This window comes from Ostrinia furnacalis, unplaced genomic scaffold (assembly GCF_004193835.3).
Source record: "Ostrinia furnacalis isolate ACB-3 unplaced genomic scaffold, ASM419383v2 OfSCF1744, whole genome shotgun sequence".
NCBI lineage: Eukaryota > Metazoa > Arthropoda > Insecta > Lepidoptera > Crambidae > Ostrinia > Ostrinia furnacalis.
This window is the reverse complement of record NW_021131983.1, coordinates 30,702-44,664: the sequence shown is the minus strand read 5'-3', so window position 1 is coordinate 44,664 and position 13,963 is coordinate 30,702. Positions and strand designations below refer to the sequence as shown.

Sequence of the window (13,963 nt, the reverse complement as noted above, 5' to 3'; positions counted from 1 at the left end):
ATGCTGACAAGTCAAGGGCATTCGTTTCATGGTCTACCTAAGGTTACATGTTAGAAATAATATGTAGGTATAGTTAAAAATAAACCACAGAGTAATTTATCAAAGCAATATTTATTTCAAATATTTGTTATTATTAAATAAGATAAAATAACAAAATATGTTTAACAAACATAAGTATCTTTTGCTAAGTCACAAAAGCAGATTTGCAGTGAACTGTGTACAAGAGTAGCTGTGAATAATTTAAACAATTTAAAGCGAAATTAACTATGCATTTGAAATTAATGAGATCTCATGACAGTCTTAGTGTGGACAAACCGGTGCCTTAGTTTAAAATATTGTAATATTATGAAAAAACACACCTAAAATCTGATTATAGGAAACAATTCCTAATGTATTAAATTCCAAACAAACATTCCAAACTATTACCTAATAAAAACAAGTAATAAAATATTTAAGTAATACTGTAATTTTTAAAATATATAGGTACACAGATTTGAACTAAATAGGTAGTTGAGGGTACTTTACCACAAATATTTCCTCATGATTAGGCTTCAAGTGCAACTGTGACTTAGTGAAAACAAGGTAATTTGTTCTTAATATTATACACTTATGTGGTACTTATTTTAGGTAACCATAAAAAATCATTGTAATCCTCACAGTTAACAAACTCATCACCAACAATGTCTTAGTGCAGATACAAAATAATTTCATTAATTATGTTACTTTGTACCCAATCTAAATAATTTTGAGCAATTTGCTTATTTTACAAACACACACAGCTGCCCTGAAATTGTGTTAAACTGGGTTACACATGCAAATTCTAATTGTATTATGCCAAGGAACTAGGAACATTGACAAACAACTTTACACTCACCTACCCTTACTAACTGTCCAAACATAAATCTCTGAATCCAAACAAAAGCATCCTGTTTTATAAAACTTACAAACACTTCTGTTAATGGCAATTCATTGGAAAACTCTAAAACAAATGACTGTAAATAAGATTTAAATAAGTATGAACTAAATTAACAGGTATTTAACTTGAAATAATTAGAGATTAATCACATTTGTACTGAAGTGTGAACTGAACTTAGAAAAGTAAGCATATAAGTATATCATCGCACAAAGTCCTAATGAATTCCTATTTCCACTACATTACTATGAATAATTATTATTACAAATCACATGGAAGCTCCCAAAATTAAATAAAACCTTATGAACAAAATAACAAACAAAAATAAAAAGCGCATTTACATTAGTAAGGGTCCAAATCCATTGGTACAAATACACAGAAAAATATTTTTACAAACATCCACTGAGAACTACTCTGCTATCTCTTTGCTATGTTATTGACAAAGATAAAACATTTTGGTGTCATTCATCAACTTGTAGTTTTTGGATCCTTGTTGACACACCATCCATATCGGGTGACACTTCTGGGTTGGAATGGGATTCCAATGACAGATTCAGGTTTTCCAGAGATTGACACCTCTTTGCGGGACTCTTTGCACACTCGTGATTGCCGAATCCACTCGTGGACGGCTCCAGTATGCTTTTGAATTCGCTCCCACCGTCTTTCACGTCACCAGTAATCGCTTCAGAGTTCTCACTCTTGGTTCTATGTCTGACGGGCAAAACATAAGGGCACAGCCTGTTTTTATTCGTCGATCTCCGCATACAATACCCCACAGTGACGTTGGAAACGAACCGCGTGTTTAGCCGCATCATTCCCAAAGTAGTGTGTGATTCACGTAAATACTCACGACGCGCTTCCGTAATAGCACTTAGCATGCCCAAATCTTGAAGAGCTTTGTCTAAATTATCCAAGTTCTTCGAGTGACGAGGTTTCTGCAAACAACGTAATAAGATGATAACATAAACTGCATACATTTAAGGTTATTATTTCACTTTGCAAAAACGTTTGTGCTTACACTCATTTCGAATTCATTGCATTTCATCCTGAAATACAGATAGAGAAATTCACGAAATGTGCAAAAACAGTGAAAATAAACATAACAAAAAAGTCATAATATTGAATGACAGTATTGACAACTGAAGTTGGTGTTGCCTGCCTAGAGTGCTCCAATTTACTGAAGTTTTTACTATTGCTGTTTTTTTTACCTTTTTTGAAAATCCTTTTTTCAAAATATTTTCTCTACCATACAATTTAAAACCGCTTTCCTTTTTTTGACTGGGTACCTATTATAAAAGTATTTAATTTGACAAATTCACGTTATCAATGTCAACAACAACACGCAAACAATTTATTTAATTCATGTATTTTCCCAATTTTCATTATGGCTGAGATACTAAAAGAGTGGTTAACAGAACGACTACGAAGACCCATAAAATGGGAACCAGAAGAATTCGGTGATATGATGAAAAATGGCTACATAATCGCCAGCGTGCTTCTAAGCTACAATGTCATCAACGAAGAGAAACATTTTCTTATCAGATCGAGCAATGCTGCAGAGGACCTCAAAAATAATTGGAAATATTTATCCGAGTGGTTAAAAGAATTGGAGGTTCATTTGAACGATACAGATCTTGCCAGCGTCAAGGAAGGTAAAGGCACTGCTTTACTCCGATTGTTTTACCAATTATTTCTCCACTTGGATAAGCGAGACCGCACTAACTTTATCAAACGCGAAAGAAAAATGGTTTCCGGTCTCGTCGAAAAGATGAAAAGTAGATTTACAGTGGAAAAGATACCAGAAGAAGAAGAATCTTTTGTTGATAATCTTTCCAAGCCATTATTAAATGAAAAACAATTTATCGATTGGCAGAGAAAGAAAACGGAACAAGTAAAAGATACCTACGATTATATTAGACACAAATACTCAAAAATGCTAGGAAAAATTGAGGAATCTAAAACTCTACTGCAGTATGAGATTCATAAGACTACAGAGATGCCAAATACGAGAAAAGAAATGGAACAATTTTCGTTACGATATCCTTGTAAATTCAAAAATTATACATACGAAGAACTGCTTGAAATGGAAGAAAAAGCTGTACAAAGAAAGAAATCAATGGTTGATACAGACTGGGTTAGAGATTACATGGATAATTTGTACTGCAGATTGCGTAAGAAATCAGACTCCAAAGAGTTCCAGAAGCAAGTAAGGAATGTCCTCAGTGGCTCTTTGTGGGATCTCTCGGTAGCCGAAGAAGAAGGAAAACTGGATAGAGAACTTGCCAAAAAAGTAATGAAATTATCTCAGTTTGAAAAACAAATGTGCACTAAAATAATGGAAACCAAACAGCAAGCTCGTGATTTGGTCAAAAACAGGATTCGAGCAGAAAGAGAGTTTGCAGATCAAAGAGAACAACAATTCAACCAGTTTCTCGATAATGTCAAAGAGCAAATAAACTTAGAAGTAACTGAAATAGATTTTGAGAAGCAAAGACAAAACATGTTGCACAAAAAATTATATGCTGAAAAAATGAAGAGAAAACGACAGCATTACTATGAAATATGTTACGAAACAATGCTTTCCATAGTTGATTATGCCACAAAATATGCATACTTTACTAAATTGATTGGCGATGACATACCTAACCATTTTATTCATGAATGGAAAAATCTATATTTTAGACAGCAACCTATTTTCGATATTCTTGATCCCATGGAAAATATTTTAAAAGAACAAGGCTTAGAAGAAGAGCCCGCACCAGAAGAAGAAGAAATTATAAGACTAGAGTTAGACCGACAAGAATCCCTAAATGATTGTGAATTTATGGAATATCACAATTATTCATATCCCTGGACATTGGATTTGTTAATCCCTAATTATGATCCAGAATCAGAAGAGAGGAAATACGAGTATTTGGGTACAAGAATTCTTGGACACGTCGTGTATACGTTACTTGAAATTAAATACCCTTATCCTCCACCAAGACCACCAGCTGCTTTGCCAGCATATACAGCTAAAGCGATTTTACGTGGTCTTCCGGACAGATCAATTACTGTGGCAATGCAAACTTTACTCAATATGCGTAAAATACACGTCGTTCGGCTTGAGTCTGCTATTAACTTTAGCTTGAAGAGGTTTAAGGTTGAAATGGTAGGATGCACTGATATTGAGTTATCATTTGATAAATTTATTGCTGCTGCTCAGTTAGAAGAAGACAAGGAGCTGATCAAGCTAATGAAGATTGAGGAAGAAACAGCGAGTAAAAGTAGCGAACCAAACATTTCTCAAATATTGGGGGTGATTCCTCCGAATACTAAACAAACACAGACGCCCAAGACTATTCCAGAAGAAGAAATAGTTTTATCACCTGCAGCCGAATTGGGAAGATATGCATATGAAACGCTCAATTTTGGCGATACGTTGACTGACCATTTATTATCAGCCATGATAGTAGAGTACCTAAAAGATCAAGACGATATTAACGGCTTTGTTATAATTAATTATCCAAACTCATATCGCGAGGCACAAATTCTTGAAGAGACATTCTCTGGTCGTGCTCCGCCTGATGAAGGTGAACTAGACGATAGAGACGATATTTATTTGGAAGAAAGTATTGCAAAACATAGAAAGAAGGAGACAGATCAATACAAAGATATAAGGGTATCTAAATTAGTTAATGATCCACATAAAAAGCGAATTGAAAAGCCATTTGAAAGCTATTTCTCTTGTTATATTAGATTGAGAGAGACAGAAGATATTCTCCAAGAACTAGTCATTTGGGATTTAACTGAAGAAAATTCTGAGATGATCGATCGTTTTTATGCTGTACTGGGCATAAACTACAGCATGTATTATGAGCTAATAGAAAAAGAATTCCTTGCACAAATATGTAAATATGTGATTGGGGATTATTTAATGCCATTAAAATCTTGTGATAGACTTTTTGGTGAAAATGTTTTGAGTCTCTTAGATTTTCCTAGTACAGATGATAAAAGAACAAAATCTAAAATCGTTAAACCAGAGGTTACAAATGGTAGATCAAAGGAAAAGCTTCGCCGATCTTCTAAATTAAGTAGACTGTCTGTAACAAATGAATTAGAAGTAGTAAAGGCACCTGAGTCCAAAGAAGATTTACACGAAGAAATGTTGATGATCGCAGAGGAAGATGGCGAGGAACATATTGAGAGTAAAACCTCTTTAAGTTCGGAAGAGGTAAAAATATTACCCGGGGAAGAAGATTGGGACTATGGTGAAATCCCTATTGCAGAAATAATAGGAGTCGCACTTGCAACCTGTTGGCAGGAAATTGAGAAAACGTATATCAATGACATGCAGAATTTATTTTTTGCCAAACGCTTACAAATGAACTGTTTAGTGCCATACGCCAGGTTCATCAAAGATAAAATGGAACAAATTATAACGCTACCATCACACAAACAGGATTTGGTTAGTCGTTTCCAAAAGGAGTACAATGATTTTGAAAATGATTGGAGAGATATTCATTTGACTAAAAACGAATGGCATTGTAGAGTGAAAGAATTACAAAACAGACTTTACCACATTTGTGATGAACGCAAGTTATATGCAGAGAATCAAAGGCAGGCACTTATATGCGAAAACTGGGCTATGGAAGAACTCACAACAATGGTGAATACGTACATATCGTGCATGCAAACAGAATTAAACCGGTAATCTACTAACTACATCGTAGATCCTACTTCCTACTATCCTACTATATTATAAATGCGAAAGTTTGGATGTCTGGATGTTTGTTACTCTTTCGCGCAAAAACTACTGAACGGATTTTGTTGAAACTTTACCTACAGTATTATTGTTTGTAACCCAGATTAACATATAAGCTATAATTTATGCTGATCTGTGACACTGAATTTCACGCGGGTGAAGCCGCGGGCAAAAGCTAGTTTTTAATATTTCTTTTAAAAAATTTCAAAAATTACTCGATAAATGAGATTAATTTAATACATACAATCTGTTAATTTTCAGGTCCACTTTAACGTTTCAAACGTTTCATGACTTTTATTTCGCTATGATTAAGAAAATGCCTCCGAATGATAGACTATCGTCAAAAGACTTGACCAAAATCTTTAAAGAATCTGACGAAACTTCCGGAAGCAAGAAGGGAGGTGAAGATAAAGTTTACAGGCAGTTGAGAAATGCCTTTCAAGATTTACAGTTGAAAAACATTGAAATTGATTACAGCAATAATCCATTCAATCTAATAATTGAAAACAATGTAAAGTTTGCTTTAAAGGTTATTAAAGATACCAACGATACTTATCGTTCTCTTATAAGTCGTGAATATAGTGAAGTTGCTAAGATTGTGCCGCCGACTAAAAGAAAAGATGAAAATTCTTCAGAAGAATCTATCAACCTTGAAGAAATTTTCAAGCAAAACGCCTTGAAGTGTATCGATGAATGGATAATGGGCATCAACGGAGAGATGTATCGAGCTAGTTTGCGTATGCTGGCTCTACAATACAAGTGCTACCGCGATATGAAACTTTTTAATGACCATATTTACAAGACTTTCATGGAAGTGCAAAACGACATAAACAGTTATTACATGAATGAAATTAAGTCTGTTGATAGGCTTTGCAAATATCTCCAAATGGCGGTTGAAGGTGGAAGAAAGATTTCAGAAAGTTTAATTCTTGAACACGACACTTTTGTCATTGATCCGAATCTTCTACAATTTGCTCCACCAGAGCCTCCTTCAACAACTGGTGAGATCAAAGAAATGGTTATGGAGTCAGAGTTCAAAGTAGGTCAATTAGCGAGACTAAGAACCCAGTTCAAGATCGTTGCTCCAACAGGTATTGCTCTGCAGCAAGCTTTCATTTACATGCTACAGGATTTTATTTTCTTTGGTAAAGAGTCGTGTGACGGTCCCCTTATACCAGAAATCTGGAAGCGAGTAGATCCTGAACAAATCCCAAAGTTAGTGTTTTTAATGTTTGGCGACACGGCTTATATTGACTGGAGAGACTTCCTTATTTACTGTCTGAACGTACGTTACCCAACGGTTGAAGAATTGCTTGAAGTCCGCAAAAGATTTCGCTGCAATGATCTGGAATCTACAGAGCTTATTTATAGAGATGATTTCATCAATGAAGAGCTTTGGTTTGAACAAGAATTTGACTCAGAAGATAAATACATGGTGCTGCGAAAGAACTTAATCAAGCATTTCCTTTTTGAATTATTTGAGGTGGCTGAAAACAAAATGAATTATTCAGCATTTCTTTTGGCATTTTGTAAAAATGTCGATCCTATTGAAGGGTTTGTAACAGCATTGTCGATGGCAGTTGGTAAAAAGACTTGCTTTTCACTTGACGATTGCGAAGAGGTTGTTTGTAAATTAATAAAACAAAAGCAATACAGAGATGCTTGTCTGGCTTGTGCGTTGAAGTGTACTAATCAGTTTTTAGACAAAGTGATTGCAGCGGTGGTAAATATCTGTGAGGGAACCTCTATAATAGAGTTAGGATACTCTGAGCCTCCACCTGATGCTGATAAAAAAGGCAAGAAAGGCAAAGGTGCACCAAAAGGCAAGAAATTGGACAGTTCCCAGAGCGCTCGTTTGCCCAAATCTCAGAAGAGTCTTGTTACGACGCGAAGCAAGCAGGCACAATCAGATACCGATGTTAAGACAACTTTTATCTGTAGACCTTGCGAAGAAGAAGCCGAGGTGGTCGAGGATAAGCCTCCTGAAAAAGAAGAAGTAGAAGAAGAGCATAAAAGTGAACCTCAAGAAGATCTCAATTTGGCGTATGCTGTGAGTCAAGCTGCCATATGGAATGTCCTCAAAATCTGTTTGCCCTGGCATTTTGAGCTGATACCAGAAGAAAGGGTTACCCCTTACATCGATCAAGTGAAAAATGCACTGAAACGTTTAGAAGTGGACACCGATAATGGAGACATATACGTATGTAAATTTGTGTCCGATCAAAACATTTGCAAATTGCTTCACAAAGTAAAGAAGTTTACTGCGCTCAACCTAGCAGAGGAAGTGCGTAAGATATTCATTTAATTCGTTTTAGACTTTGGCAAGTCAAGTACTAAGTATTTATTTTATTGTTATCTATTCCTTACCTGTGTCATTAAAATAAAACGTTGTTATTCCCATCGGTTTATTACTCAAACAGTATAATTGAAAGGGTTTACATCGGCCAGGATGTGCGTGAATAATTTTCTCTGGATAATTGCTATTAGCCTGTACTCCAAGCTATTCAGGCCTTCATGCTTAAAACGTTTCTTTGCCGTTGCTAACTTTATTCGTCTGTAGGAAGGACATATAATGTATGAGTGGGATTTAATTAAAATTTAATTATTAATACAGACAGATTAACAATACAAATATGCGCAGATCGTCTATAGATAAGTGTGATACAGATTAAGGTTCTTATTTCAGATAAAATAAAAAGAAAATTACCCATAATATCACCTACACAATAGCCATGATAGTAACTTACCTGTCATCATTAAGGATACCACGCGGGTGGGGCAGGCAGGTGAAGCGAGCGATGCTCATGTTATACCTCCATATGGCAAGCCTGGACGCATGTATTCTGCAACATTATGGGGATAAATTAAATTAAATCTAAGAATATGCAAACTCATTGGCGTGGCATATAACAAGTAGAGCTCTTGTGCCAGTGTATTTAATGATCTAATACTTACATCATTCATTTATGATGGCACTGGGGTCACCCAAGATGAAGTTCTCCGTTTAACTCTAATCTAGGTAGGTTACTATGACGAACATACCTCTTTAGGTAGAGCCATAGCAGTATTGGGACTGGAATTACTAGATAGTAGCGCAGCCAGAAAGTATCACTCGAATGGAATGGAACCTTTCCCATTGCATTGGATCAAAAAACTTATAAAATACCGTATAAACATGTCGTCGTCTTCTGCACCCCAGTTCCAGTACTCGTTGGAATATCCGTTGACTTTTAAATACATCTCCGTCGGCATCGAAGTTACTCCACCAAATAATTTATAGTACGGCTTTCTGGAAGATAAGTGTCACACAAAATTATCTTAAATCTGATTGGGTTTGGTCCCCTCCCTTCCTTTAATAATTTTATTATGTTGCAATACACCAGGATGTTACAAAAACTTTGATAAAGTGCTGTAATGTGCCCCTTGTAGCACGGAAACGGTTCCTCTTCCTCATAGGATAATTAATTAAGCTGATTCAAACCTGCATTGATCTGATTACATACTACTACTTGAACCCTTGCATGCAATTGCAATAGGTACCTACATGCCCTATAGTATAGGCCCTATAATTATATTGCCTAGGTATACAATTTTTTAAGAGGAGCGAACTTTAATGGTACTCTCGTTACCCGTTACGTTACCTCCTGTAATGTGTATTTAAAAACAGCTTTTCTGCCCATCGTTCGTTCGTTCGTTTCAACCAAATGACGTCCACTGCTGGACAAAGGCCTCCTCCAAGGTTTTGCACGGTCCTGCGCTGCCCGCATCCAGGCTCTTCCCGCGACCTTTACCAGATCGTCGGTCCACCTAGTAGGAGGCCTACCCACGCTACGTCTTCCAGCCCGTGGTCGCCACTCAAGAACTTTTCTGCCCCAACGGCCATGTGCCCCGCCCACTGCCACTTGATCCGCAGGAGAACCAAAGTGACCGACATAGCTCGCAGAATTGCTAAATTGCTAAATTGCTTCTGCCCATAAATCAAGATAAAGATTGTGTCAGTCACCGAGGTAGGTACTTACTGGTAACCCCAACACTCCAAAGCAGGGCACATGTGGGTAGGTCTCCTCGGGCAGCTGTACAGGATCCTCAGGTCCATCGGGAGGAGGTCCACATCGTGAAAGACCAGGCAGTCCCAGTTGCCGAACCTCTGGGTCTCGAGGTAGCCGATATTGTACAACGCACCTTTGTTGAATTTGTGCTTATCTGGAGAAACATGTATAAGTAAACCTTAATTTTTCCTGTAAGATTTTCGTAATAATTTACAGAAAATGTATGAAAATTTTTCAGTCAGTCTTTAGCGTGCAAAAGAGTTTGATCAGAAACGCAAACACTTACCATATTGTTCGATGACGAAAATTCGATACTGTAGGAGTTGTTTTTGCAGAAATGGATGAATATGCCTCAAGAATTTGGACAAATTGGTCGTTCTATTTCTGGAACAAGCAGGAATATTTTAATCACTCTTCTAGCAAGTGTTTCCATGCTGGTATTCCTAGTATAGTAAAATAAATCCTTACTTAGGATTCTTGAAGTCAAAAATAACATCATCTTTTTAGCAATTTCAGCCATATAAGTTTTAAGATGTCCACTGCTGAACATAGGCATCTTGCAATGGTTTGCAGATTCAGATTAACTGGTTGGTAGCAGACTGCATCCAGCGTCTTCCTGTTAGCACAATGCCGTCTGTCCACCTCGTGTTTAGACGTCTTACTTTGCGTTATATTAAGTAGGTTTCTTACCGGAATGGAACCAAGATAGCCACTTTATGCCTCGACCGGCAGTGCGGGGGTGCATAGAAGCCCCCAGGCCTGACTCCCAATCGCAGTCTCTCCACTTTACGTGGCGTTATGTACGACCGGTCGACGCGGATTCTACCTGTATATATAATTAGATATTTAGAGAAGACAACACGCTCATCAAGCTAACCACTGTTACATAGGGTGACAGGGAAACTTGACCTATTGCTTGAAAGGGGTTTTGCTTGACCTAATACTTAGAGATCATTAGCAATAAAATAATGTCCAGTCAAACATTAAAAAAAATACTGAAAATAAAAAAAAATATTGTTACCTAAATAGCAATAAAGAATTTGAATTTGAACCTTTTGTTTCTGGGGTTTTGGCTAAGTTTTTTCTTTCTTTCAGAAAAGTATCAATTCAATGTCTAGAGTGGATTTAATCGGAGAACCGTCTCTCAGCTCTATAACATTCCAGTTTCGACCCCTGGTTCCCCGGGCTTAATTTGTTACTAATGGTGTCTAATCTCTTTCAAGGAACAGGTCAAGTAGGTACCTATCCCAATATAATTTTAGACATTAATTTGCTACATTGAACATTGCTTTTCAACCGACTTCAAAAAAGGAGGAGGTTCTCAATTCGATCCGTATGTTTTTTTTTTCTATGTTTGTTACGCGATAACTCCGCCAATTATGAACCGATTTGAACAAATCTTTTTTCGGCGTATAGGTAATACCTCAAGGGTGGTCCCATTTAAATTTAATAATAGAAAAAACAACCCCCAAGGGTGGAAAATTGGGGATGAACTTTTTTATACGCAATATCTCCGCCGATTATAAATCAATTTGAACGATTATTTTTTTGTTGAATAGGTATTATCAAAAGGGTGGTTTCATGCTAATTTGAAGAAAATATTTCACCCCCAAGGGTGGAAAATTGGGGATGAACTTTTTTATACGCAATATCTCCGCCGATTATGAACCAACACACATTTGAAGTCGGTTTAATTTTTTTTTAAAAGTTAATTAACTATTATAGATATTTTTGTGTAGAAGAATTCAGGACTAGTAGGTAAAGCAAGGTTTTAATCAAATACAGGTGTAAAAATAAACTGGGGATATTGAGCTACCTAAATTGGTCTTGTTGAAGAAACATATCGGTGTGTTTTCGGGATAGGGAGGCATAACTTCATTCTTCCCTGTAAAACAAAAGTCAAATTGAGTTGAGTGTCCTAAGTAATTTTTTTTATGCAGGAAAATTTCAGGAAAGGGAACATATAAATTTTATTTTTATGATTCTTACATAAATAAGCAAGTTCGAATGAACTTCCTGCTCACGCCTGTGTATTATAAAGTAAGCAACTACACTAAACTTTTTTAAATATTTGAGTTGGTTTCATAAAAAATAGAATGAAATTAAGTAGAATAACTAACTTTTTCAACTATGTACATATTGCAATCGTGAGAAATGGTTATATTGTTATAATTATAAAAATACTCACCCACATTTTTCAACGACAAATTCATGGATTTAAATCTTTGGTATGACATTAAACGGTGATGACCAAGCTTCACTGAAATCAAATTGGTTTTAATAGTTACTAAACTAGCTTTTATCCGCTGCTTGGCCCGCATTTCAGTGCTATCAAAGAAATGGCGTTCAAATACACTCCTAAAACCAAACTCTACATAGATATACAAACTTTCATTCACCAATTTCGTCCTCTTTCAGATTAACTCTGGAGATTGTAGATTAGAATCTCCATCCATCTCTACTCCAAAATTCATTTATGCATTAACGTATTGGTATTAGTAAGTTAGTCGTGAAAATTGGGTTTTCGTAATCACATTGTTAAGATTTTATCAATAAACTAGCGAGCTAAGAGTGAACAAACTTTCCTCTGGAGTCTGGAATCACCCTTGCTGAAAACTGCATTATAGTCCGTTGCGTACTTTCAAAGATGTAGGACTTAATAAGCGTACCTACAGACAGTTAGCGACTTTGTTAAGATAAAATATACGTAATTCAACGTAGGTATAGATCGTTTCATATACGAAGACGCGCCGCATCATTCTGAGTGTTATCGGTATACACGCTAATTATCCATGAGTGCACACGCATACTACAAAAACAATAACGCCGCTCGGATTGCTTGGATCAAATCCCGCACCACGCGCTTCCCTCAACCAAAAATTGGTGGGGCGCGTCTTCGTGGATGAAATTACGAAACTTACACTTACAGTTAAAGGAGAACACAGAGAACAGTATGATATAATAATAAATAACTTACGTATTACTTCTCTGCGCTTTTTGGGAGTTTTCGTGGCATGGGTTGCACGTTGAGATTTATGATCAATGTTAACATAGTGATGTTGAAGACAAATTACAATAATGCCTATTACGAATATCCAGTGTTTGCAGCCCTTTATATTTGAAGCCACATTCTTCATGGTCACTTAAAAAAGCTCTGCAAGTTATCTGCAAGTAGAAAATAATAATAAATTGAACTTTATTGTTATTTTCGACTTTGTATGTTGGGCAAGTTATATTGGGACTTGAATAAGTGTCCTAAAAAGAGCTTACCTACACATCAACAAATAATGAATTTTAAATTGAAAAGTATGCACTGCTAACACAATTTTACTCACTGTGGCAATGAAATCGATTCAATATGCATTTCACTTTATTTGTAACTTCTTTACGTTATTTGAACGCATTCCTTTTTTGTTGCAAATAAACAGGTTGTTATTGTCGGCGTTAATGTTAGTTAACATTACTGAGTTGTGTAATTTTCTAAGGTTCTTAGGAAAGTGGGTGTACCTATATCCCGTAGGCACCACGGGATTTACACATGTTTATGTTAATGAGAAAGTACTCGTGTTACCAGAATTTGTAAAGGGATGTTTATTTTAAGATTGTATGTCCATTGAATATTTCATTTAAGATACTTATGCCCGTATTCACAAACGATGCTTGCTTAAGTGAAGCAGCAAATCGAACGCACAGCGTTGAATAGAGCTCGTAATTGCTTCATGTGTCACCCTGTGCGTCCACGCGCACCGTGAGACCTCATAGTAATATTTATGAATACGGGCGTTAGTGCCTTCTTATAAGTAGAATGCGTTTGTTGAATCATCCCGTGTTAAGACAATTTATTGAGGAAGAATATACCTAAGGCAATTTTCTAGGGAACATATAATTATTTATTTATTTATTTGGTTCACCAACAGTTATGCTTAATAGCCACTAAACTATGACTCATGAGCAAGTATCAATGCTGGTATTTATTACACTAACATTTGCCCCCACGAGATTCAAACCCGCGACCGCAATAAAAATGTTAGAACCATGCCACTAGGTCGTCAAATTGATCAATACTTTCCAAAACAATGTCTTTACAAAATCCAAACATCCCCGTGTTTTCATTTCACGTTGAATTCTTATAGTGAGTGAAGGTGCGCGTGCGACACTCGTATCTGTAGTGTGGTGTTTACTTGGTGATGGTTAACATAAAATGTTCCGATTAATACTTTTTAAGAGGATATTGAAGAGCATCAAAACACGGTACCT

The 13,963-nt window shown here is 36.2% G+C and overlaps 3 protein-coding genes across 3 annotated transcripts; 1 reads left to right on the top strand and 2 right to left on the bottom strand.

Annotated features, from left to right (window-relative positions):
* Positions 1–897: 897 nt before the first annotated feature.
* LOC114353599 (uncharacterized) lies at positions 898–2,072 on the bottom strand. The gene is made up of 2 exons (XM_028305660.1): positions 1,932–2,072; positions 898–1,848 (listed from the first exon to the last, which is right to left on the bottom strand). The coding sequence occupies exons 1-2, from the start codon at positions 1,956–1,958 to the stop codon at positions 1,375–1,377; spliced, it is 501 nt and encodes a 166-aa protein (XP_028161461.1). The 5' UTR covers positions 1,959–2,072; the 3' UTR covers positions 898–1,374.
* A 180-nt stretch (positions 2,073–2,252) lies between these two features.
* On the top strand, positions 2,253–7,980 carry LOC114353586 (sperm flagellar protein 2). The gene is made up of 2 exons (XM_028305644.1): positions 2,253–5,602; positions 5,919–7,980. Exons 1-2 carry the CDS (start codon positions 2,298–2,300, stop codon positions 7,960–7,962), a joined length of 5,349 nt encoding a protein of 1,782 aa, XP_028161445.1. The 5' UTR covers positions 2,253–2,297; the 3' UTR covers positions 7,963–7,980.
* A 3-nt stretch (positions 7,981–7,983) lies between these two features.
* LOC114353587 (beta-1,4-galactosyltransferase 4-like) lies at positions 7,984–12,852 on the bottom strand. Its single transcript, XM_028305645.1, has 9 exons — positions 12,684–12,852; positions 11,895–11,966; positions 11,523–11,591; positions 10,397–10,532; positions 9,993–10,090; positions 9,677–9,860; positions 8,824–8,946; positions 8,405–8,500; positions 7,984–8,211 (listed from the first exon to the last, which is right to left on the bottom strand). The coding sequence occupies exons 1-9, from the start codon at positions 12,841–12,843 to the stop codon at positions 8,070–8,072; spliced, it is 1,080 nt and encodes a 359-aa protein (XP_028161446.1). The 5' UTR covers positions 12,844–12,852; the 3' UTR covers positions 7,984–8,069.
* Positions 12,853–13,963: the final 1,111 nt, after the last annotated feature.